The 27315-nt window shown below is 38.2% G+C and overlaps 1 protein-coding gene across 1 annotated transcript in view; it reads left to right on the top strand.

Moving 5' to 3' along the window:
- Window positions 1-27315, top strand: part of LOC128664510 (transient receptor potential cation channel subfamily M member 7-like) — a 288636-nt gene that overhangs the window by 221551 nt on the left and 39770 nt on the right. The window contains 5 exon segments of the mRNA XM_053719331.1: window positions 10666-10716; window positions 12937-13002; window positions 18546-18829; window positions 19618-19700; window positions 19880-20085. Coding sequence (XP_053575306.1) covers window positions 10666-10716; window positions 12937-13002; window positions 18546-18829; window positions 19618-19700; window positions 19880-20085 — 690 coding nt within the window.

Genomic DNA, 27315 nt, shown 5'->3' with positions numbered 1-27315 from the left:
ATGCAAAATCCTAGGAATTCTAAATGAATGCCAGGAAAAGCCATAACCAATACACCAGGATATAAAGGTCTTCCAGACCTTATGATAAATCTTCCTTGGATCAGAATCTCAATCACAGGATCTAAAAAAAAAAACCTCTGCCTAAGAACTAACCATTCAGTCTCTATGCCATCAAGCTTAGAGACTTGAGATCTGGATGGAAAAAGGGACCTTGAGACAGAAGGTCTGGCCAAAGAGGCCATGGAGGGCAACTGGACATTTGCGCAAAATCTGCATACCAAACCCTGCGAGGCCAAGCAGGAGCAATTAGAATTACTGATGCCTCCACTTGCTTAATCTCGCAAATTACTCTGGGAAGGAGAACCAGAGGAGGAAACAGATAGGCAAGCTGAAAGGATCAATGAGCTACTAGAGCATCCACAACACATCCTGGACCTCGCAAAGTACCTGGGAAGTTTTTTATGTAACCAAGAGACCATCAGATCTATTTCTGGGAGCCTCCAAAGACCCGCAATCTGATTGAAAACATCCTGATGGAGAGACTATTTCCATGGATACAGAGACAGGTGCCAGTTGTTCACTCCTTGAATATTAACCACAGAAATCAGACAGCAATTGGTTTCTGCCCATGAAAGATTTGAGAAATTTCTCTCATGGCTAGGGAACTGTGAGTTCCCCCCTTACTATTGATATAGGCCACTGCAGTAAAATTGATTGAAAATGGAGATGAGACTTCCTTTTCAACAGAGGCCAACTCTGAAGAGCTCTGAACATTTACATAGGGGATCAGTAAACCAATATTGGGATAGATTACAATAACTATCCAGCCATTACAAGTGTCTGGTTATTGCTATTGCAAGCTTGCGGTAGCAATTAGCACTCTGAAAATTAACAAGAGATTCAGTGGCGTATTTAGGTTTTGTGCTGCCCTAGGCACTCAAAATTCTGCTTCCCCACCCCCCAGGTTTTAGGCTTTTTTTAGCCATAATATTTTTTGGTCAGTGTGTAAAAAAAAAAAAAAAGATTTCTTTTTAAGTAGTAGGGCTTGCATTCACTCAGGTGGGTTGATTTAAACCTAAATGCATATGCAGAGTGAGAAAATAACTAATGCACATAGATACATACATACACAGGTGCACTCACAGACAACATACAACATACAAACACACACACAGGGGTACACACACACACACATAAAAACACACAAACATAGACAAATACACACAGGTACATACAGAGTACTGCTGACAAAATGGGAATAGGGCACACCTGCATAAATCAGAAACATACGTTTAGGGAATCCTATTGCAGCTCTGTAAGCAACATATGCACATGTCCCAACTTCCTGTACTGTTTAGCTTGTACAAGGTACACTGGGAATGACATCTTACAGCATGCCCTGCAAACAAATCAGTTCAGGTAAGGTCTACCCTTTTCATTAGACACATTTTTTGCAGACCTAAAGACTTTTTTTTATTTTACAGTAAGTTTTTTTGTAGTTTGAAAGAGATGGATAATGGCAGAAATGTAAAGGACCTATCTTCCTGCTGAAATGCAGTTCTATCTATTCCTTCCCTGTGCATAGTGAAACAAGGCAGTTATTTATGTCAATCAATTAACTCACTCTCTATTTTACTTTAGTATTTGAAATAAAGTGCATAATGTACCCTCTCTAAAATGCATATTAATATATAGAGAGTGTACTAACTAACTGTGTATGTTTTTAACATAGAAACTATTCAGCACAATATATAACTTACTTTCTACCAGACAAAACTATATAGCAATGTATTGGGAAACCAAATAGTTCATTTGTCAAAGCCAGTCCTCTGACAATCCCAAGTAATGTCAATAAATATTTGCTATAATAAGTCAAAAAGATCAAACAAATACGGTGGTGATATAGGAGATGCTGGCTTGGTCAGTCAATGACAGTCTGGGCCTCCATTACATATGCAGCGCCGCCCGCAAAATCCTCCGCCGCCAGATTTTATGCGATTTTGGTATTACATATACGGGGTAGCATACAAGTTACGCGCATATATTTCACCCGTCGCCCGCAATCATTACTCCCATAGGCTAACATAGAACTGCGTCGCAAATCGGTATCCAATATCCAGCGCAAGGACTTACATGGCGAAAATGGTGAAATCTTACTCCATTTTTACCTCGCCATAAAAGGTAGCCGCAGCAAGCCTTGCGCTGAGTATGGGAGCACCGTAACTCCCGAAAATGCCTGCAAAAATAAACTAACACCTAACGCATGCGCAATGTCTATCTACCTGTCAACCGCAATCCCCCACCGCAATAACTAATAAAGTCTATTAACCCCTAAACCGCCATAGCCCACAACGCAATAAACCTAATCAAGTATTAACATCTAAACCGCCATAGCCCACAACGCAATAAACCTAACCCCTAACCTAACCCCCCCTAACCTAACACCCCCTAAATAAACTAAAATTACCTAATTTACAAAATAATAAAGTTACTATTAAATATAAAAAAATGAACACTACTTTTAAAATACAAATAAACTAAGTATAAATTAAACGGGCAGTCTAATCAAAATTCAGGAGTAGACTGTCCCTTTAAGCAAGAATTACAGAAAATAAAAAAATCTAAGATTACAGAAAATAATAAATAAAATTACAAAATTTTAAATAAATTACACCTAAACCCTATGAAAATAAAAAAGCCCCCCCAAAATAAAAACACCCCCTAATCTAATAAATTACCAGTAGCCCTTAAAAGGACTTTTTGCAGGGCATTGCCCCAAGATAATCAGCTCTTTTGCCAAAAAAATACACACAGCCTCACTACCAGTAATAAACCCCCCCCAAAAAAAAACTAACACTAAAAACGCTAAACTACCCATTGCCCTGAAAAGGGCATTTGTTGGGCATTGCCCTTAAAAGGGCATTCAGCTCTTTTGCTGCCCACCCTATCTAAATAAAATAAATCCCTCCAAAAACCCCTTAAAAACCCTAAGTCTAACCCCCAAGTGGTCCTCACCTGTCCTGAAGTTCAGCGGAGAAGGTCCTGTTCCAGGCGGTGAAGTCTTCTTCCAAGCGGCGACCTCTTCTTTCTTCTTCCAGGAAGCAGCCGGTGTGGAGCGGAGGGCGGAGTTGAAGACCGGCGACTCTGGAACTGAAGACCGGCGACTCTGGAACTGAATGCCCTGCAAAAAAGTCCTTTTAAGGGCTACTGGTAGTTTATTAGATTAGGGGGTGTTTTTATTTTGGGGGGGCTTTTTTATTTTCATAGGGATTAGGTGTAATTTATTTAAAATCTTGTAATTTTATTTATTATTTTCTGTAATCTTAGATTTTTTTATTTTCTGTAATTCTTGCTTAAAGGGACAGTCTACTCCTGAATTTTGATTAGACTGCCCCTTTAATTTATACTTAGTTTATTTGTATTTTTAAAAGTAGTGTTAATTTTTTTATATTTAATAGTAACTTTAGTATTTTGTAAATTAGGTAATTTTAGATTATTTGGGGGGGTTAGGTTAGGTTAGGGGTTAGGTTTATTGCGTTGTGGGCTTTGGCGGTTTAGGGGTTAATACTTGATTAGGTTTATTGCGTTGTGGGTTAATGGCGGATTAGGGGTTAATAGTTTCGTTATTACTTGCGGGTTTGATGGCGGATATAGGGGTTAATAGTTTAAATAGGCATATTGCATTGTGGGGGGTTGTAAGTCTAGGGGTTAATACATTTAATATTAGTAATGAGAGGGGGGTATTGCGGATATAGGGGTTTTACGTGTCGGGCTTATTTTTGGGAGGCGTGTTAGACTTTTACGGGAGATTTGTTATTTTCTTTACTTTTCTTAGGCGCCGGCGACTCCAGAAAATTGTATTTATGCTCATTTCTGGACATCGCTAGTTTATCAGACTTAAGGCACTTTATGAACTGCCGGCGGAGTTTATGTAATACCCTGATGTGCGAGGTGAAATTACGGATGGCGCAGGTTCCCACGATTGCGCCGAAACCTGCGTCGTATATTTGATCATGCCCCTGGTTTAAGGATATTTAAATTGCTCCAAATAGTTTTTGTACATTCTGTTTAGTATGGAGAATGGCAATGTGACTTTTAAAATGTACTGTGAAGTGCAGACCGCTGAGCACAACTGCTGGTTGTAGCAGTTTACTGTGTGCACGCGGCAATTAAAGCATCTATAATTCACTAAGAAAAGTAAATTAAAATTGATTACACGCTGCCCCAACCCTCAAAATTATTTTCCCTGCACTTTCAGCGCTACCCCAGCTGCAACTGTTAGTGAAAGTACATTGGGTAGCCAATCTTACCTGTGGGTCAGAAAGTATTGCCACCACTGCTTCCTCTGCAGTCTATCCCGACTTTTTTCATCTTTGCCAGTGCCGACTGATTAACACGCCCCCTGCCCACATGTCAACGCTCGCCCCAGGTCTCTAAAAGCCCACACGCTGTAGCGCTCAGTGTACTGCATGCAGGCTTTTAGAGACAGGGGATTGGGACGGGTAGCCAGCCCAGCACTGAAAATAAACTGAACTGCTAGCGGTAAGCATGCCACGGATTACACAATACGCTGCTCAATCACAATTTTTTAAAATAAAAAATACAGCAAAAAAAACCTGTAGGCAGCACCAGCCCAGTGCTGTTTAGGAGGGAATATGCCGCACTTTTTGCCTCCCCCAAATCTGCCGCCCCCCCAAATCTGCTGCACTAGGCCATAATATGCCCCTGCAGAGATTAGATCTCTGGTTAATTTTCTAAAAGTGCCACAAATGCTCTCAAAATAGAGGGCATTATAGTTATTAATAATAAAAAAAAGTAACATTTTTTTTAATTTAAAACTGTACTAGGCAGTTTTTTGTGTTTAGAGTTGGTGGGAGTGGGGAGTTATACATATATTTAAAAATGCTGCCCATCATTGTGCTACTTGCTCCACTTGTAATCTGGTCCTTTATAGAGCCAGACACAAGGTCCCAGGCCATTGACCAAAAAGTATAGCCAATACAAAACACTACCCACATGTGTAAAATATGAAAAATGTTAAAAACAAATTGTGCTTACCTTATAACTTCATTAATTTCATGGTGGTAAGAATCCACAAGCCATTACTCCTGGGAATCAACTGGCCACTAGGATAAGGCAAAGATTCTGAAAACTCCAAGAGCACTTAATCCCTTCCACCTCTCTGGTATGCCAGTGTGAAGTAAAGCAAGGAGAAGTAGAAAGGTAGGAAAGGACAAAGCAGGCAAAATTAGGTGCAAAATAGATCTGCTGTCAGAATAAAATAGCTAAATTTAAAGAAATTGGGTGGGACTCGTGTACTCTCATCACCATGAAAGAAATTAATTTATCAGGTAAGCATACATTTTGTTTTCTTTCATAAGGTGGTGAGAGTCTATGAGCCATTACTCCTGGGAACTAATACCCAAGCTGTGGAGTCCACAAGTAATTTGGACGGCATCAAATATTGTTAGTCTGAAGGACTTTCCTTCCAAAAGCTGCTTCAGAAGAAGCAAACACATCAAAGTAGTAAAATTTAGCAGAAGCATATTAGGGTGATCATGTTGTTGCCTTACACATTTGTTTAACAGAAGCCTCATTTTTAAAAGCCCAGGAAGTGGAAACTGATCTAGTAGAATGGGCTGTAATTCATCTTTTGGGGAGTCTTTCCCACCTCCAAGCAAGCCTTGTGAATCAAGAGTTTTAGCCAAGAAGCTAAAATAACTGCTGTGTCTTCTGGCCTTTGCGTGGACCCAAGAAAGAAATAAACAAATTAGAGAAATTTCTAAAATCTTTGTAGCTTGTACTGTAATTTTAATGCTCTTACTTCATCTAAATTATGTAGGAGCGTGCATAATTTTGTGGATTAGGACAAAGAGAAGAGACTACAATATTCAGACATACCTCAGCAAACACATGCCTGACATCCACTTCGACAGAGCTTTTTATCAGGTTCACATTTTCTCTCGCTTGCATTCTTTGTTTTTCCAATGCTGCACATTGGCTCATATTAACATTAACTGCACAGTGTAGACTCATTGTGTAGTAGCAGGGAACATACCAAGGCCTGTTGTGTTTGCCTGAGTAGCTTTGTACACAGTCAACCATCTAAGGCTTTTAAGTCTTCTGTCATCAGAAATAATCTTGTGGTGCTCTACATAACACTAAGGTAAGTAGAATACACTTTCTATAAAGTTGATTTATTGGTGCAGTAGTATAACTATGCTCCAAGCAAAGAAACCAACCCCATATTGCTGACTATATTGACTTAAATGGACAGTTTACCCTAATTTTTTCTCCCCTTTAAGTTGTTCCCAGTAATCAATTTTACCTGCTCGAGAATATTAAATTGTTTACAAATAGCTTATAGGAGCGCCTAAGAGGCTAAGGTAAACTACAGGTTCCTTATACAATATCAGGTTCCTTGAACAATATCACCAATATTCTAAGGTGTATAAAAAGCTAAGGTATAATCCAATAAGTACAAAAATACGTAAAAACTTCTTTTAATAACAGAAATCAGATTTTTAAAATTACAAAGTTTAGATCAATGTATCTCCAAGTGTGACTGGATACTAACAGTATATGAGCCTCACAAATCTCTCCAATTGTCTACGCGTTTCGGCCCTGTAGTGGGGCCTTTTTCAAGACAGTAGTGACCATATACGACCAGGACCAAGGCTATTTGGGTGAGTTGATTACCAGTAGACTCAGTTCCCTTAAGACCATTGTTTAGTGCAGTTTATATCTTTTTTCACAGGTTTTTGAAGACCATTGGATTCAAACATCTGTTTTTTATCTACACCATTTGGCCTTTACCCGGATTATTTCCATACTGGACATTGGACTATGTTTATTCTCACTCAGTTGATTTTATGATTGTTAGATAATTATTGTGTTTTTATCCACAAGGTTTAGCATAACCGAGAATATGTTTTAGGATACAATTATTGTTATATAAGACCAATACCTTACTCTTAGATAACAAAGCCAAAGTACTGCTCTGGTTATCTATTGAAACTTTTTTGTTTTTTGACACACATTTTTATGTTGACAAATAATTTTCACCTTAATTGGTAATTTTCCAACAGATCATACCGGTATTCGATCGTGTTGTTAATATTTTTCCCAAGGTACTATGCATATGCTTTTTTCACTTTGTTGTCTCTCTATTTGATCCACTCTTAGCAATTTAAGATTTAGCTCTTTGTGTGTGTATATGATTGATTTTTTATTTACTTCACTGTCACCGTACACTGAAAGTACACATCTTATATATATTTTTTTTATTTAACTTTTTTTCTGTTTGTTGTGATTTAGTAATTCACTGAGTTGTAGTTAACCAGTTGTGATATCATTACATATCTAGTTCCTTTGTGTTATTCAATAGGAGACCACATTGACCAGCTTGATAATATTAATACACACACACTCACAACATTGGGGCTCACACCGATCTCTGTGTTTCTTGTGTAAACTTCATTATCAGCCATATCTGGTTTATCATATTAAGACGTAGTTCTAGTTCTGTAACATTGCTGGAATATTGTTAGTATCCAGTCACACTTGGAGACTTTGTAATTTTAAAAATCTGATTTCTGTTATTAAAAGAAGTTTTTACGTATTTTTGTACTTATTCGATTATACCTTAGCTTTTTATACACCTTAGAATATTGGTGATATTCTTCAAGGAACCTGATATTGTATAAGGAACCTGTAGTTTACCTTAGCCTCTTAGGCTCTCCTATAATCTTTTCGCATTGTCTAACTCTCTAGGACCTTATTACGGGGTCCTTTATAGTGTAGCAAGTAAACAGATCTAGGCGCTGTTCTATCTTTTATAATACTGTTTACAAATAGCTCCTTTACCATTATTTTGGCATTTTAAATAGCCGACTTTGCCTATGGTATTCCTATCTTGTTTAAAATTGTGTGCTCTATCTGAATCATGATAGTTTTTACTTTAGTGGTCTATTAATTGTTTAATTGTTACTCCTTTAGATTGTATTGTGTATTTTTTTTTTATTAAGGGTTGTGTTGGAGCCCTATTTAAGATTACTGCTACTTACCCTCTCCCCACCTTAAGGCTTGAGGAGTTAAATCATCCAGGTCTGTGATTTTTTTACAGAGCATACAATTTAAAAAATTTGCTTTGTTCCAATATTATTCTTTGTTGAAGAGATACCTAAGTAGGTGTCTGGAGCACTATATGGCAGAAAATAGCGCTGCCATCTAGTGCTCTGGCAAATCAATAACATTGTTGCAAAACCGCTGTTAAATAGTGCTCCAAACACAGGCACGCTCCTGAAGTAAATTAGAAAGATGTTTTACATTGCATGCTCTATCTGAATCACAGAAGAAAACTTTTTGGTTTTATGTCACTTTAAGATACCCCACTTATCCAGATACAATAGATAATCATGGGTGATACTTCACACAATCCTTCCTAGGAAGCACCCTAGTTTGTAATTTCTTATACAGGCTCTTTAGATAGTATACTGTATATGTAACCAGTCAGTATTCCTTACAATCACCCTAACACAGTGACTTCACTCCTCCTGTGTTTCCTCTGGTTGGCTAATGCCTTACTCAATTAGGGGGAGTGTTTCCCACGTGGATTGAACTCCTCGTATAGGTGTTTATCACTATTGTTTTTAGGTTTTGGCCTCTGAGTCTCTCAAGAGTAATTTGCCAGCTCAGAGTATGAGTTGCAATCTATCAGCTCCCAAACATTCAGAGCTCCACAGAGGTATTCAGAGGGTAATCACCTTAACCCAATAAGTACCTATACTCTCAAAAGCAATCCAAAGACTTGTTTTTTATGAGCCATAACCCCTCAGCTCCCAAATATGCAGAGCTCTACAGGGGTGACCGGAAAAAGAATCACCTTAACACAATCAATGCATTTCACCACTCAGGGCTTGCAAGCTCCAAAGATAAAATAAAAAAGTGGACACATACTAAGTGAAAACTTCTAGTCTAACAGCCTGTCTCTGAAGTAACATCTAAACAATAAATAAATATAAAGTGTAGTAAAATTTCCCCTGGCTATGATGCACATTAATGCAAGTGTACCTGCTAATAGCCTGTGGGCTACATGAGTGTTAATGTACTGTGTCCTTACCTTACTTGCACCCACTCTACTGTGCTTACCAGCTGCAGACATACTGCATCTATTAGAAAGCCCATCCAGTGCTGTGTATGTCACAGCAGAGGATCTATGTAAGGAATGTATTGATGACCCAACATGAGAAGGCTAAGGGATCGATCCTCGTGACATCTGTGCTAGACTTATCAGTAACTTCTCACTGGGAGTAACTGTGTCACTATACAATACTCAAATCTCCCTTCTCCCCCCCTCTAGCAGCTCTCTGGGGAGGAAAATGGTCCTCAAATCGGTCCTTCTCAATGAAAAATCTGGAGCACCTCAATTCCTTACCTTCCTCCTGTGGAGGCAAAGATATGACTGGCATACCAAAGAGGAAGGAGGTATTAAGTGCTCTTGGGAGTTTTGGGAATCTTTGCCTCCTCCTAGTGTCCAGGAGTTGAATCCCAAGACTAATAGCTCATGGACTCTCACCACTTTCTGAAAGAAATAACATACATAAACATACATAAAAGGTGTCCAGCTGAATCAATGGTGTACCTTATTTATTAACATTTGGCTATAAATAGACAAAAAAGTTAATAAATTAGTCCAAAGCAATCAAACAAAGGTCCATCTAGGCAATAACAGAACATCACTATCGGCACACAAGGTTAACAAAGAATAATAAACATTTAGACAATTGGTTTCAAAACAAGACAGTCAAACTTAGTCTATTTATTTCCTCTACTGGTGTCTCCTCATAGGCAGAAATTTTCATAGAAGTCATCCCAAATGTCAGGTCCCCAAAAGCGGGTGAGTGGTATGATTTGCATCCCTCTACACAATAGCTAAAAAAACATGATGGTACCAACACATCCAATGCCCAGCATAAATCAGAATAAATCTTCACATGTCCAACAAGCATTTGTTGTGGACCACAAGCAACCACCCTGTAGATAGTGCAGTGCAGTAGTGGCTTTCTGGATTGAATTCAGTTTAGACAGAAGATTAGGTCTTCAACTACAGCCCAGAAAAACAGTTCTTTACATGTTGTTGCAGGTGTATAAGTCAGAAATCATATTCTTTATATGAACAGAAACATTGGCTTCAGGGATTGAATCAAGCTGGTCTCACATCAGTAACCTGCATGTGGATTCTGAATGCCATAAGTGTCCTCAGACACATTTCCCCAAAGTTATGATGGTTCACATAGATTATACAAATTTAAAAACTTTAAAATTTACTTTTATTATCTAATTTGCTTGATTATCTTGGTATCCTTTGTTTAAAGAGCACTAATGCACTACTGGGAGCTAGCTAAAAGCCAATGACAAGAAGCATATATGTGCACCCGCCAATCAGCAGCTTTTGAGCCTACCTAAGTATACCTTTCAACAAAGGATACAACAAGATTGATACAACAGATAATAGAAATACATTTAAATCATGAAAGAAAGAAATTGAGTTTCATGTCCCTTTAAATGGGAAGAATTTTTGGTTTTCACTTTCAATTTTCTTATAAGTATATATATTTTTATTATTATTATAAGCAACATAGTATCTTTTTCTTAATTTTTCAGCCTTTGGCTCTCATTTCATACCATCCATGGACAACACTTTTTACTACTCAGGTAAGACGTCTTGAGACTTTTCTTGTTCTTACCAAATATAATAATCATAGGATAAACACAATTCTGGAATACATCATAATGCATCAATAATATATAATAATATAATAATAGCATACATCGCTACATTGGTAAGTCATATACTTGGATAAATATTGTACAGGGCTAGATTTTGTGAAAAAACAATTACCTATAACTGCAGAAAACTGCAATTTGATCCATCAATTATCATGTGTGCTACCAGGGCTCAAAATTTCAACCCCTAAGCTACTAGCCAGGACAAAATGTTACTCACCACTTCTAATCCCACCCACACCACACCCACTACTGCAATCCCTCTTTGCATATGTTTATATGAATAAATAATACTACCTACAAATAAAAGTTCATAGCAGTTAAAAACATCAACTAGAGGTTCTGGGGAAGACAACAGCTGGATATAAAAAAGAAGTTGTTGAACATAGAGAGCGCAGAGAGTGGTGACAGTCATGGAAGGTCATAGCAGACCTGGAGATTTTTTAAATAATTATCATCATTCTCTTCTTGCTCTTAAAGGACCAGTCAACACATTAGATTTGCATAATCAACAAATGCAAGATAACAAGACAATGCAATAGCACAGTCTGAACTTCAAATGAGTAGTAGATTTTTTTATAACAAATTTCAAAGTTATGTATATTTCCACTCCCCTTGTACCATGTGATAGCAACCAGCCAATCACAAATGCATATACGTATAGTCTGTGAATTCTTGCACATGCTCAGTAGGATCTGGTGACTCAAAAATTGTAAATATAAAAGACTGTGCACATTTTTTTTAATGGACGTAAATTGGAAAGTTGTTTAAAATTACATGCTGTATCTGAATCATGATAATTTAATTTAACCTGAGTGTCCCTTTAACTATCCTTCTCAACACCTCCGATTTTTAACCCCTTAGCGACCGAGGACGTGCTAGACACATCCTAAAAAAACGGTTGTTAACAACCAAGGACGTGCCTGGCAAGTCCTCTGGGGTTTCAAGCGCTGGAAGCAATCGTGTTCGCTTCCAGCCACTTTCAGGGTATTGCAGCACTCTGTGGCCCTCTCTGCATCGGCAGGTGGTCGGCCTATCGCTGGAGGAGGCAGGAGGGGGAGGGAGGGGGTGTGAGAGGGGCAGGAGGGGGAGGGAGATAATAGTTAGGAAAGTGACCTGGGAGGGGGTGGGGGGGGTAGGGAAATTAGGGGGGGGGCAGCTACACTACGGAAAAAAGTGATTTATTTGCATTAAAGCCTTATATTTAAGGGACTGTCTACTTGAATATTTTTATTGTTTAAAATGATAGATAATCCCTTTATTAACCATTCCCCAATGTTGCATAACCAACACTGTTATATTAATATATTTTTTACCTCTGTGATTACATTGTATCTAAGCCTTGCATTTCAGCCAATTAGTGCTGTTCCTGCATAACTACACGGGAGTGAGCACAATGTTATCTATATGACACATATCAACTAGCACTGTCTGATTGTGAAAAGTTAATAAAATGCATTGAGATAAGAGGTGGCCTGCAGAGGCTTAGAAACAGGCAGAGATTAAGGGCATAATTAACAACGGTCTGTTGGACCTGATCCGACAGTGTGGATCAGGTCCGAAAGACCTCGCTGAATGTGGAGAGCAATACGCAATGCTGACCCCTGCAGATTCACGGCCAATCGGCCGCCAGCAGGGGGATGTCGATCAACCTGATTGTACTCGATTGGGTTGAATTGCAGCAATGTCTGTCCGTCTGCTCAGAGCAGGCGGACAGGTTATGGAGCAGCGGTCTTTAGACCGCTGCTTCGTAACTGGTGTTTCTGGCGAGCCTGCAGGCTTGCCAGAAACACGGGCCCTCAAGCTCCATCCGGAGCTTAATAAATGGGTCCCTTAGAAGTTATAAAGTACATTAATATAACAATGTTGGTTGCGCAAAGCTGGGGAATGGGTAGTAAAGTTGCTATTTATCTTTTTAAACATTAAAAAAGTAGAATGTCCCTTTAATTACAGCTCATTATTCAACTGTTCTAACAGTATCATATATATATACACACATATAAAACATATATATTATAAGTATAAGTCTGTGAAGCCAATACTAGATAAAAATACATGTCAGAAAAACAGTTTAGATAAGTCAATGGGGAATCATTTTTTTGAAAATGTAGTAGATATATAATATTTCTTCTTGTCAATTCTTTGCAGCTATTGAACGAAACAACTTATTTCGGCTGTCCCAGAATATTCAGTTTACACCTCTGCCTCCAAAAGGTAAATGCAGTTTCTAATCTTATCAAATATTTCAGCAGTTATCAGTTTATAGGTTGGAAAGTGTATTATTTATGGGTGTATGTTCCAAAAAAAAAAAAGCCCATTTTAATACATGGTCGGAATGACTTTGGCATTATTTCCTCAAATTTGTATAATACTACAACTATTTCTGTAATGGATCCTCTATAGAAAAATAAGTATTCTTTTCTAATTTATGTGATATCTGCTGTAAATTGCTACACCTGTAGGCTGTATGCAATATGTCTAGAAGCTTTTACATGTTCACTTAGATCAGGGGTGTCCAAACTTTGCTCTCCAGAGGTTTTGGAACTACATTTCCGATGATGCTCAGCCAGCATTTTATCTAGCTGAGCATCATGGGAAATGTAGTTCCAAAACCTCTGGAGAGCAAAGTTTGGACACCCCTGACTTAGATCCACCAAACGTGCATTCTGCTGCATTCATTGATGCAGCCTATAGATTGCACATTATGCAGCAAATATATGTGATTTCTTTTTTAATGTGGAAATTAGGAGTTTATAAAATAGAGACATAACATTATGTTTAGTTTGTTATGCTATGGTTCATACTGTATACTTCTTTAGATTTAGTATCCTAACTAAATGTAGCATAGTTCCTCTGAGGGATTTCCCCCGTAGGGCCTGGTGATCTAAAGCTCTCTGGTCTGGTGAGATTATCTAAGATGTCATATCAGCACTGCAATGTCCCTTATATAACACTTTTACTGCCCATTCCCCAGCTTTGCATAACCAACATTGTTATTATAATATACTTTATAACCTCTAAGATAGCCTGTTTCTAAGTCCCTGCAGGCTACCCCTTATCTCAATGCTTTTTATGTTTTTACAATCTTGCACTACAGCCAGACAGTGCTAGTTTATGTGAGCCATATAGATAACGTTGTGCTCACTCCCGTGGAGAATGATAATGGTTATACAAGAATTAGCACTGTTTGGCTAAAATGCAAGATTGTAAAAAGCTAAAAAAAAAGCACGGAGATAAGGGGCAGTCTGCTGGTGCTTAGATACAGGTCATCACACAGGTAAAAAGTAAATTAACCCCTTCAATAATGATGAGGCGTTCTCGTCATGCACATCGCTACCTGTAGGTGCATGACAAGCCCTTCTTGTCATGCAGGACGATCACCGATCAAATGCTGTTTTCAGTGATCCCCCTCAGTACAGGTCGGGGTTCATGGTGGCTTAGTGAGCGACACTCCCAGGCTTCATGGCAGTGCATGGTGATGTCACAAATGAGGCAGAACCAGGAAGCTAAGTGTAGCGCAATGGAGCTGGATGGGGAGGTTCTTCAAACCTCTTGATCTTTGCTCCCATAGCAGCTGCAAACCTCCAAGACCCCTCATTTAAAAGAGTATCACCCATTTTTTTCAAATGGTCTTGGAGCAGTGCCCCACAACAGATCTTTTAAAAATAAAGTAGAAAAAGCAAAAGAAAATGGATTTGCTTGGTCATTATATATGCAATCAAAAAAATCTGGTATGCGTAGAGACCCCTAATAAAGTTTATTTCTAGTAGACCAGTCCCTTTCTCAAAAAAATATTTTCATTTTGTCTGTATAGGAAGGTGATCACTGTAGTAACATTAAACATCTTGCAAGAAAAAGGTGCTTTTATTTCTGTACTGAACAATAGCTCTAATCTATATTATAACCCCCTTAAAACCTGTATGGGCTTTATTTCACATGTGGCTACCCATGATGACAATTTAGTAAGGTGATCATTGTAGCAGCTGCGGTCACTTGGCAATTTTCAGCATTATTTACTAAAATCTAAGAAAAAAATATAATTTTTTTTTTACAGATTTTGCCGCTTTCTTATATGCCATGAATTATAAATGTACTAATGGTATATTATGAATCTGCTGGGCCTACAAAATAAAAACAATATATAATGCGTGGGACTGTAGGTCACTCACTGAAATATGACTTACAATAGGGTTTAAATGTAGGTAGCAAAAAAGCTCAAAATTGGCTCAGCACTGGGGTGAAAAAAAGGTTTAGTAGTGAAAGGGTTAATATGACAGTGTTAGTTATGCAAAACTGGGGAATGGATAAAAAAAGGGATTATCTATCTTTTTAAACAATAACAATTTTAAAGTAGACTGTCCCTTTAAACAATTTTATAAAGGCAAATTTTAGTTTGAGAGCTGTTTATCTTGCTACGCAGCACTCTGGATGTAGAGAGACACTATAATGCTCAGGGGGAAATTACGTTTTTGTGTGATTTCTTTCCATGCTGAGGAATTTTTGCTAATCTGGCCCATTCCAGCCAGAATTGGAATCCACATGGATGAATTTCAGTTTTGAATAAAAGCATTTTTGTGATACACATGTTAGCAAAACTGCTTCTAGTAAAATCTAAAGCTGTTTCAAAAATGTATTTAAGTCTGCACTGTGCACCAGCATTTTAAACACAGCACTTGCAAAGAGAGCCTAAGGTGCTTGTACCATCTGGTAATGACTCAATTTGTTAATTGCTGACATGATACAAGCCCCATTGGCTCTCTGAGCAGCTGCAGTATTTAAAATGCTGCTGCACTGAGAATATCTAGTTATGCTTCACATGCACGTGCAGAGAAAAATGTTAACCCTAAAACAGTGATAACTTTTACTAGAGGCAATGTTGCCAATACATGAATATTACAGATATGTTAATATTCAAAGATGTAATTCATCTATGTGCATTTCAATTTTGACCGGAATGTCCCTTTGATGTTTAGGAGGAAAAAAACCATAAACCATTTATGCAGATTTATTGTATTTAAAGAGGAGGTAAATTAATAATTATTTGATATTATATCTAGGCTGAAGAGGTGTTTCCAGTTTTACTCTTTTTTTCTAACTTAAATTCAAGCTTAGTAACAAATTGTATATTTCCATCTTGATGTTAGATATATATTATTTGAATTAATATGTGGATACAGGTAGTCACAGTTTATCCAAACATTCTATTCCTTTAAAAAAAAGTTTTTTTGTTTTTTTTAAAGACCCAAAGGACAATTGGACAGACTCTGGGCATTATCCTATGCATGCAAATTTAATAGCATCAGTCACATTTGAACAACAACCCTATTGCCATCAACAGCAGCAGGTCATCCATCACTCTAGCTGCCCAAAAGCAGAGTGGCTCCTTGTCATGCCATAAATCATTTACCGCACAAGTTAGCAGAAGAGGCCACTTTCTGAGCCTGTTATCAAAAACCTTTAAAGGAACATGAAACTGTTTATTTTTCTTTCATGATTTTCAAATTTGCTTCATTCTCTTAGTATTCTTCATTGAAGGAGCAGCATTGTACTACTGGTATGCTTTTCAAAATAAAAACAAGAGAGAAAAGCAAATTAGATAATAGAAATAAATTGGAAAGTCATTTAAAATTGCATGCTCTATCTGAATCATGACAGTTTAATTTTGACTTTACTGTCCATTTAAGTGAATAACTATGGAAACCTGCCACATGGCCATTCTTGCTTTCACTAAATTTTGCCAATTTGCTCCTGTGCAAGCAGAATTTGGAGGAAAGGACATACAGACGCTTAGGGGCCGATTTATCAAGTGTCGGGCTGACATGATAAGCTGTAGCAGATCATGTCCACCTGACATCAATAAATGCCGTCAGCATACACTGTCGGCATTTATCATTGCACAAGCATTTTGTATGAAATGCTTGTGCAATGCCACCCCCTGCTCATTCGCGGCTAATCGTCCGCTAGCAGGGGGTGTCAATCATCCCGATCATATCTGATTCGCAGTATGGTAATCGGCCCCTCTGTTCTAATCCCTGACCTTCATATGGCCCTGCTTTAGTACTGACCCACAAGTAAGGAAATAGTTCAATGAGTCTGTGAGAAGAAAAAATAATTTATACTTCTCAATACTTCTCAATAAATCACATTCTTAACATTTGAAGAAGCACCATATTAAGGCCCATCCTGCTTGGTACAAGTTTTCATACTATGTTGACTGCTTATGCATCTTATTTCAGGGCCAATCGTCTTTCTCCAGATAAGTTATTCTGTGGTTTTGTGCAAACTTCAAGAAAGAAGTGAGGGTATATGTAGGAGTGGGAATGAAGTGAGGGTATATGTAGGGGTGGGAATGAAGTGAGGGTATATGTAGGGGTGGGAATGAAGTGAGAGTATATGTAAGGGTGGGAATGAAGTGAGGGTATATGTAAGGGTGGGAATGAAGTGAGGGTATATGTAGGGGTGGGAATGAAGTGAGGGTATATGTAGGGGTGGGAATGAAGTGAGGGTATATGTAGGGGTGGGAATGAAGTGAGGGTATATGTAGGGGTGGGAATGAAGTGAGGGTATATGTAGGGGTGGGAATGAAGTGAGGGTATATGTAGGGGTGGGAATGCACCACCATCAATCATCCGAGCTGCCTTTTTACCTATTTCAGTGCTCAGTGGACATCTACCAGTCGTTATATGGTTCTACATTTAGGGCTAAATTACAAGAGACACAGTATAATGCTTTGCAAACATTTTGCTTGAGTTAAGCTTTTTGCGCAAACACAATCGCATTTTTACATTCCCCATAAAAGTCAATGGAGAATAAGAAAATTTGTTGAAAACACCCATTGGGAAAACAACGTTGCATATTCACATTAGCAAATGTAAAATATTTACACTAAATACATAGTTAAAATCTTTATTAAATATGAATGTTGCATAAATATGTTTTTTAATTTTTTCATCTACTTAAGGGCAAAGGGCTCTAATGCACTTATATATATACTGTATGTCTATATGTGTGTACATATATATTTATGTGTTTATATGTGTATTTATGTCTGCAAATACATATATACACATATAAATATATTACTATATATGTATACACACACACACACATATATATATATATATATATATATATACATACATGTATACAAATACATCTTTAGCAATGTATGTGTCTCATTGTTAAAGCCATTTTGCCTTTTTTTCTAACATGAGATCTCCTATCTTTAAACCCTTATAACTTTTATGTGCAATATTTTTTTTATTAAAACGGATCGCGAAAACACGATATTGCTTGCGCAAAAAACATTGCGCCTCACTTGTAATATAGCCCTTAGTGCTTAGAAATTAAAGGGACACTACACCCAAAATTTTTCTTTAATGATTCAAGTAAAGAGCTTGCAATTTTAAGCAACTTTCCAATTTACTCCAATTAGCGATTATTTTTTCTTCATTCTCTTGTTTGTTATGCTTGCTTATTGGTTTGTTAAATGTAGCCACCAATAAGCTAACGCTATCCAGGGTTGTGAACCTAAAATGGGCTGGCTCCTAAGCTTTAAATTCCTGATTTTTAAATAAAGATAGCAAGAGAACGAAGAAAAATTGATAGTAGGACTAAATTAGAAAGTTGCTTAAAATTGCTAGCTCAAAGGTCTCAGTAAAAAAATCTGTTTGAAAATGTCTGCTAGAATATGCAATGTTATAGTATTTGTCACTTTTCTAATATGATCCAGTCATAATATTCTTTTTGTATTGCAGGAGAATTGGTCACCGTCTTCCAGCTGGAAGAGAGCTCCCCGCACATTATGAATAACAGCATGTCTTCCTGGTCACAACAAGGAGTTTTTGCAAAGATTGAATTTCTTGGCAGGGAGGAGATGGGAGGAGGGCTCAGGCGTGCAGTGAAAGTTGCATGTACATGGTCTGAGTATGACATCCTCAAACCTGGGAAATTTTATATCCTCAAGTCTTTCCTCCCTGAGGTTGTGAATACTTGGTCAGCAATATATAAAGAAGATACTGTGTTACAGCTCTGCCTTAGAGTGAGTGCATAATGCTAAAGCAACAGAACTCTGAATAAGAAGCAATAATATCTATCTGCATAGTGATGGCCACAATATCTGCAGTATTACTGCACCTGTGTTGTGGGCAAAGACCTGGTCAGTACTCAGATCTCACCATTCATAATATCACACTGCAACAATGTCTTAATGAGACTTGTGATTGTGTGATATATTTAGTGATAGGTTTAGGATTAACACTGTAGAAAACAAGTCAGCAACATGATACAAACCAATCATTTGCAGCCCTTTCTGCCATCCAATAGATTAACAAGGGCACTATCACTACCAATGTGAATGTATGGGTAAAATTATTGAGGCCACCATATGTCCATTGTGGCTATGGCAACACTAGGGTTGCCACCTCAGCCATGTTTCCCTGGACACTTATGAGTTACACATGCTGCAGGGTGTGCAGGGAGGAACATGTATTGTGTTTCTGGACAGCACTATTCATATTCCTCCCTGCACACCCTGCAACATGTGTAACTTATAAGTGTTCTGTATTTTAAGGGGCAGGTGGCAACCATAGACAACACCCCAGTTGCAACATTGTGACAGCCTCGGTCTTGCTATCAGGGAGAACTCTATAAAACACATTTTTGTAAAATAGATCCTTAAATATAATTAAACGTCAGAAGTCTAGCACCTAACCACCACCCGTTCATAATGAGGAAGCTTAGTAAATGTCTTTAAAGAACTTAGAGTGTTTTGGTTGGTACTAACCCATGGTACAAACTAAGATCTCTAATTGTCACTTTTGTTTGCAGGAAATTCAGCAACAACGAGCAGCTCAAAAACTTTTATTTGCATTCAATCAAATGAAGCCGAAATCAATCCCTTATTCTCCTAAGTAAGTAGTTTGTTGTGACCCATGAAAAATAAGATAATGCTAGTTATATTCTTTATTACTTACTTACTTGCCATAAATGTGGTGCAGGATTGTGTGGGCAGAGAAATCTTGGATTTTTGTTTCACAGATCTGATCCTGCACATAAGTCTGTAACATATCTTTATATTGTTCCACAACAGGTTTCTGGAAGTGTTCCTCTTGTACTGTCATTCAGCTAATCAATGGTTTACAGTAGAAGAATGTATGGTCGGAAAGTTTCGGAAATATAACAACAATACTGGGAATGAAAATGTTCCCACAAACAAACTAGAGAAGACCATGCTGGCGTTCAGTCACTGGACATATGAGTATACAAGAGGGGAATATTTGGTTCTTGATTTACAAGGTACAATTTGTATAGCTGTAGAATGTGAAATATCTTAAGGGTACACTCAAAATAAACGTTTATGATTCAGACAGGTCCTGCCGTTTTAAGACATTTTCCAATTTACTTCCATTATCAAATTTTGCACAGTCTTTTTATATTCACATTTTCTGGGGAACAAGACCCTACTGAGCATGTGCACAAGCTCACCAGGTATACAAATATTAGTCTGTGATTGGCTGATGTCTGTCACATGATACAGAGGGCCGGAAATGGGAGAAAAATACATTTTTCAGAAAAAAAATCTACTGCTTATTTGAAGTTCAGAGTAAGTGCTGTTGCATTGTCTTTTTATTATGTACTTGTTAAGTATGTAATTCTACTGCATTGAGTAGTCCATTCTTCATAAAATATAATAAGAACTATATCTGGTAGAATGGACAAATCAAACACAAAATTGTTTTAAAAACTATCAAAAAATAGATAAAATTGCACAACTAAAATATGATACTCAGGATATTTACAAATAATTATAACATTACTGAAATGGCGAGATATTGCACATATATTCATTTAAAGGGACATGAAACCCAACATTTTTCTTTCATGGTTCAGATAGAGAACACAATTTTAAACAAACTTTCCAATTTACTTCTATTATTTATTTTGCTTCCTTCTCTTGTTATCCTTTGCTGAAAGGTTTAGCTAGGAAAGCTCAGGAACAGCAGAGATCCTAGGTTCTAGCTGCTGATTGATGGCTGCATATATATGTACCTATTGTCATTGGCTCACCCATGTCTTCAGTTAGAAACCAGTAGTGCATTGCTGCTCCTTCAACAAATGATACAAAGAGAATTAAAGAAATTAGATAATAGAAATAAATTAGAAAGTTGTTTAAAATTGTATTCTCTATCTGAATCATGAAAGAAAAATTGTGGGTTTCATGTAAAAATTACATTCAAACGCATTATACATCATAGATATTGAATAAACTGCTATGTTTTCCATGAATCTTGAGAAGTTTATATCTTGCTTCCATGTTTGTGTGTGAAAACCCTGAGAAAGGCCAGTTGCTTGTGATTTTTTTTCATTTTACAAACTGTTATTGAAATGGATAAATAAAAAGAGAGAAGCGCTCAACCTGGGAATAAACAATAGCATAATAGCTTCTACTATTTGTAGTTACCACCCAAGAAGCAGCCTCTTTTAGCTCAACATGTGCCTTTCACAGAGAAGAACTTTCCTGAAGCATATTAGTCTGATCCTGACTTAACAGTGCAGTCCAGCCCCGAAATACCAGGCAATCCCTCTCTGAACAGTAGAAACGACAAAACCTCAGACGTACGTTTTGGCTTAGTGTGGGCCTCGTCAGTGAGGTGCAGCCATATCCCTCTAGGCACACTGAGCAACGGGTCCACGTCTGGATTCCCGCATCACACTAAGGGAGACTTCCCTAAGAGTCATAATTTGCATAAATTAAAAGAGAGACGCGCTCAACCTGGTAACAAACAATAGCATAATAGCTTGTTCTATGGCTAGTTACCACCCAAGAAGCAGCCTCTTTTTGCTCAACATGTGCCTATCACAGAGAACTCTCATGTAGCATATCAGTTTGGTCCTGACTTCACAGTACAGTCCAGCCCCGAAATACCAGGCAATCTCTCTCTGAACGAGAGAAACTGCAAAACCCAGACGTACATTAGTTCGTTCCCAGGTTGAGCGCTTCTCTCTGTTAATTTATGTTTCTGAAATGGGTTTATAGCATGCATGGACATTTTAATTAATTGAAGTAACTGTATTTCTAATGGATTGGAAAGCCAAAACCACAATTCAAAGTTTTGCACAGCTTTAAATTTTGCGACTCTTGTGTCTTTGAGATGAAAACTTTAGCTTTTAAGAATAATATAAATATATCATTAGCCCAAAAAGCAAGGATATTTTGCACGTTTGTTAAGGTTTTATATATCATGCTATCATTCATTCTTACATCAGAGAGAAAAAACTGAAATGCTTTTTTTTAAAAATAATTTATATATTGATATTTTTGCAAAACAAAAATCACAATTACACAAAAACTGGGAAATTCCTGTTTTAGCTGCTTTTCTAATATAAATTCAAAGCCTATATACTGCATCCCTATAGTCTAAAGTGAGCACCCACCTCACACACATAACCCCTAGATGCAACATGCAAACACAACTAGAGAGAGACTATGGGGCCTATTTAACAAATGTCTGTCTGACATGATCTGATCAGCGGATCATGTCCGACAGACATCGCTGAATGCGGAGAGCGTATTGTGAACTGCTGGTGCAAAGCCGCCCCCTGCATATTTGTGGCCAATCCGTCACTAGCAGGGGTTGTCAATCAACCTGATCGTATTGAATCGGGTTGATTTCATGCAATTTCTGTCCGCGGCCTAAGAGCAGGCGGACAGGTTATGGAGCAGCAGTCTTTAGACCGCTGCTTCATAACTGGTGTTTCTGGCGAGTCTGAAGACTGGCCAGAAACACGGTCCTTCAAGCTCCATACAGAGCTTGATAAATGGGTCCCTATAGCTCTTACCTTCTCGTTTTAACCATGGTCATATATAGAAGGGGTTTGTGCATATGGTCATGCAAAGAAGGAGTTTGTGCATATGGTCATATATAGAAGGTGTTTGTGCATATGGTCATATATAGAAGGATTTTGTGCATATGGTCATATATAGAAGGGGTTTGTGCATATGGTCATATATAGAAGGATTTTGTGCATATGGTCATGCAAAGAAGGAGTTTGTGCATATGGTCATATATAGAAGGTGTTTGTGCATATGGTCATATATAGAAGGATTTTGTGCATATGGTCATATATAGAAGGGGTTTGTGCATATGGTCATATATAGAAGGATTTTGTGCATATGGTCATATATAGAAGGGGTTTGTGCATATGGTCATCTATAGAAGGATTTTGTGCATATGGTCATGTATAGAAGGGGTTTGTGCATATGGTCATATATAGAAGGGGTTTGTGTATATGGTCATGCAAAGAAGGGGTTTGTGCATATGGTCATATATAGAAGGTGTTTGTGCATATGGTCATATATAGAAGGGGTTTGTGCATATGGTCATATATAGAAGGGGTTTGTGCATATGGTCATATATAGAAGGATTTTGTGCATATGGTCATGTATAGAAGGGTTTTGTGCATATGGTCATATATAAAAGGGGTTTGTGCATATGGTCATGTATAGAAGGGTTTTGTGCATATGGTCATATATAGAAGGGGTTTGTGCATATGGTCATGTATAGAAGGATTTTGTGCATATGGTCATATATAGAAGGATTTTGTGCATATGGTCATATATAGAAGGGGTTTGTGCATATGGTCATATATAGAAGGGGTTTGTGCATATGGTCATATATAGAAGGATTTTGTGCATATGGTCATATATAGAAGGGGTTTGTGCATATGGTCATATATAGAAGGATTTTGTGCATATAGTCATGTATAGAAGGGGTTTGTGCATATGGTCATATATAGAAGGGGTTTGTGTATATGGTCATGCAAAGAAGGGGTTTGTGCATATGGTCATATATAGAAGGTGTTTGTGCATATGGTCATATATAGAAGGGGTTTGTGCATATGTTCATATATAGAAGGGGTTTGTGCATATGGTCATATATAGAAGGATTTTGTGCATATGGTCATGTATAGAAGGGTTTTGTGCATATGGTCATATATAGAAGGGGTTTGTGCATATGGTCATGTATAGAAGGGTTTTGTGCATATGGTCATATATAGAAGGGGTTTGTGCATATGGTCATGTATAGAAGGATTTTGTGCATATGGTCATATATAGAAGGGGTTTGTGCATCTGGCCATACTGTATATAGAAGGTGTTTGTGCATATGGTCATATATAGAAGGGGTTTGTGCATATGGTCATATATAGAAGGGGTTTGTGCATATGGTCATATATAGAAGGTGTTTGTGCATATGGTCATATATAGAAGGGTTTTGTGCATATGGCCATACTGTATATAGAAGGGGTTTGTGCATATGGTCATATATAGAAGGGGTTTGTGCATATGGTCATATATAGAAGGGGTTTGTGTATATGGTCATATATAGAAGGTGTTTGTGCATATGGTCATATATACAAGGGTTTTGTGTATATGGTCATGTATAGAAGGGGTTTGTGCATATGGTCATATATAGAAGGGTTTTGTGCAGAGAGTTTACTTAAACAAGCACTTGTAACCAGGTATTTTCCAGCTTTTCTCACTTTTTTCTTAGAAGACTTATAATGAGAAACAGACTTATCAGAAGCATTAAAGGGATATGCAACCCAAAAAAACGTTTTCATGATTTAGAAAGAGCATGCAATTTTAAACTACTTTCTAATTTACTTATATTATCTAATTTGCTTTATTCTCTTGATATCCTTTGCTGAAAAGGATATCTAGATAGGCTCAGTAGCTGTTGATTGGTGGCTGCACATAGATGTCTTGTGTGATTGGCTCAACCATGTGCTTTGCTATTTCTTCAACAAAGTATATCTAAATAATGAAGCAAATTAGATAATAGAAGTAAATTGGAATGCCATTTAAAATTGTATTCTCTATCTGAATCATGAAAGAATAAAGTTGGGTTTTTATTTTAGTACATTTCATAACAATGTAAAATCTTATACATGATAAAAAAAAAATACTTTCAGGGGACACCCGGGCGGCGGCCATCTTGCAGGTCGCACTGAACTTCAGCTCCTCAAGCTTCTTCTATCTACCTCTGATTTAAAGCAGTATTTTTATTAGTACCCTGCTCTAAATAGTGGAGAGGCTTGTCTGAAGAGGTCTGCTTTCCAGAAACAGGGTTTTGGAGAGGAACCGGGCTTCACTGCCCTCAGAACCGGACTTTTAACTTTGAGGCCTTTCCCTGCTATTGAAGCCTCAGCCTGTCCCCACAACTAGCTGTGCCCTAAGTGCGCAGTCACAAACTAAGCTTTGGATACTACTAATCATCCTCTATAATAACTTGCTCCTTCCCGCCATGCAGACCGCAACTGAAACTACCCTGCTGGGGGTTGAGGCCCTCCTACTCTCGCACTTTGAGAAAATCTCTAAAGTTTGGGACACTGAAGTTGAGAAACTGCAGACTCTTACACGATCTATTGCTACACCGGCAAGTAAACCTAATAAAAAGGGGCTATCTGGCAGCAGAATCCAAAAAGAGCTGAGCAACACACTACAACCCCTGATGTACCAGCCATTTGGGTTTCCAGACACAAATGCTAACCCAGTAAGCACCGGAGAGGCATTAGAGAAACGGGAGATCCAAATGAGTAGTGCCACTGATCAGACCCTCTATTCTGACTCCCGCGACTTTAAGAAAGTGGAAATGCAGATGCAGACTCCCAACCCTCCTACTGCTCCCACGAAGGCCGTTGCTGGAAGTAGGCAGAAAATTATACCTCACAATGGCAGCAGCGAGGACAAGCCTTTCCCTGACTCGGAAGCTGTGATGGTCTTGATCGACCTAAGACGTACAGAGGAGGGTAGTGAGCCGAATAGTAGCTATGTATTACTAAGTTCCCCAGGGGCTAAGGAGGCACAAAAGAACACCAAAAGGCCTATCTTAACACTCACCCCTGAGCTCCAACACAGAGTGGCGGGGCGCGAGGGGCATCTGGCCTCATTACCAACATGTCAAAGCTTGTTGCCTGCCGGAACCATAGGACCAGAGTCGGGGACACTTCCTTACCCATACCTTGCTGAATCAGGTAGACAGGGCACTTGTTGGGGGACAACAGCAACATATTTATCTTACCCTGGCAACACCTGCGCGTGGTGGTTTGAGCAACTGCAGCTCTCTCTGCTGTCGTGCTGGGACCCTGGCGGTATTGGCCCGCTGCATCTTCCGATATGTTACATCCCTCTCCTGAGACCCTCCGGCGGGAGGTTATGGGCCATGCCTGCTTTGAGTGGTGCAGAGGTTGTGTCCTGTCATGTGCCGTTGAGCCCCTGGAGTCCATTCTATTTGCAGGCATGGTGGAGTCCACGTGGAATGGGATAGGCGAGACTCTGGGCACTGGGCGGTTTTCCTGAGCTCACTGGAAACCTTGGCAATCTATGTGTCTTACTCAAGGTGACAGTTGTTGTGAATATACCGGGAGGTATAACGGTGTGTGGGGTGACTCTCACTATGTGGACAATTTCAAGATGTGCTTTGTTACTTCCCCTATGTTATCTACGGAGGTGCCCTGTCATCCCCCTAATGTGGCACCAATGTTTAAAGCCTTCTTTTGGGGACATGTTCACTAGGGTGACCAGTGTTATGTAGCTAATATAGCTCAAAAGGTATTTCTATTGTATGTATTTAACCCATCAGCTCCGCTAAAACTAATAAACATACCCTTCCCCAAATCTCTGCCCCACAACTTCAATGGTTTCCTGCATGGTGGTTCTTAGTTACCTAGAGATATATATATATACAGTATAGTAAAAGCCAAATTGTTTGTCAGTTATACCATTTATTAATATGGAGCTTTCAAAATGTCCACACTTTTTATCATAAGATCAAGAAGCTAGATATTTCTGTCATTTTTTTTTTTTATATATCCTATACTGGTCTCAGATTGAGCTTAGGGACTCCTATTCCATTAGCTGCTGTTAATTAACTTTACAGATTGCTATTATGACCTTGTTGTTCTATTTTATGTTATTGGCTTTGTATGCTAAATATTCTCTCCTCTATATACAGCCTAAATGTGTAGTCTTATCTATTATAATATATGGAGTTATATGTAGTTATAATAGGTTCATTAAGAATACAGTGATTATACTGCTTTTCATCTGCTTTACATTTCATATGTATCTGTATTATATTTCCATATCCCCTTTTAGTTATGATTGTTTTTAGTTGAAAGTAAATTTAAAAACTGAGGTTTGGCTGCTGAGACCCAAAAGTGGTCTCTTGGATCAGATACCCCCTATATTATTTATATTTACTGCTGGGGTCCAAAAGTGACCTCCCTGAGCCATCTGGAGGTATATAGAACATAAGGCAGACCATATATACAGTTCTATTTGCTCTTGGTTCTCCCTAAGAAGTATAGATTGTATATTTCAATCATTCTACAAAATGAGATCTGTATTTCTTTCATGTAATTAGCAAGAGTCCATGAGCTAGTGACGTATGGGATATACATTCCAGTGATGTGCGGTGAGGTCAGAGGCTGGTGAGGCAGTGGCTAGGAATCGGATACGCCTTC

Source organism: Bombina bombina, chromosome 6 (assembly GCF_027579735.1).
Source record: "Bombina bombina isolate aBomBom1 chromosome 6, aBomBom1.pri, whole genome shotgun sequence".
NCBI classification, from domain to species: Eukaryota; Metazoa; Chordata; class Amphibia; order Anura; family Bombinatoridae; genus Bombina; species Bombina bombina.
Note: the sequence above shows the minus strand (reverse complement) of the source record. Positions and strands in the feature narration are given on the sequence as shown.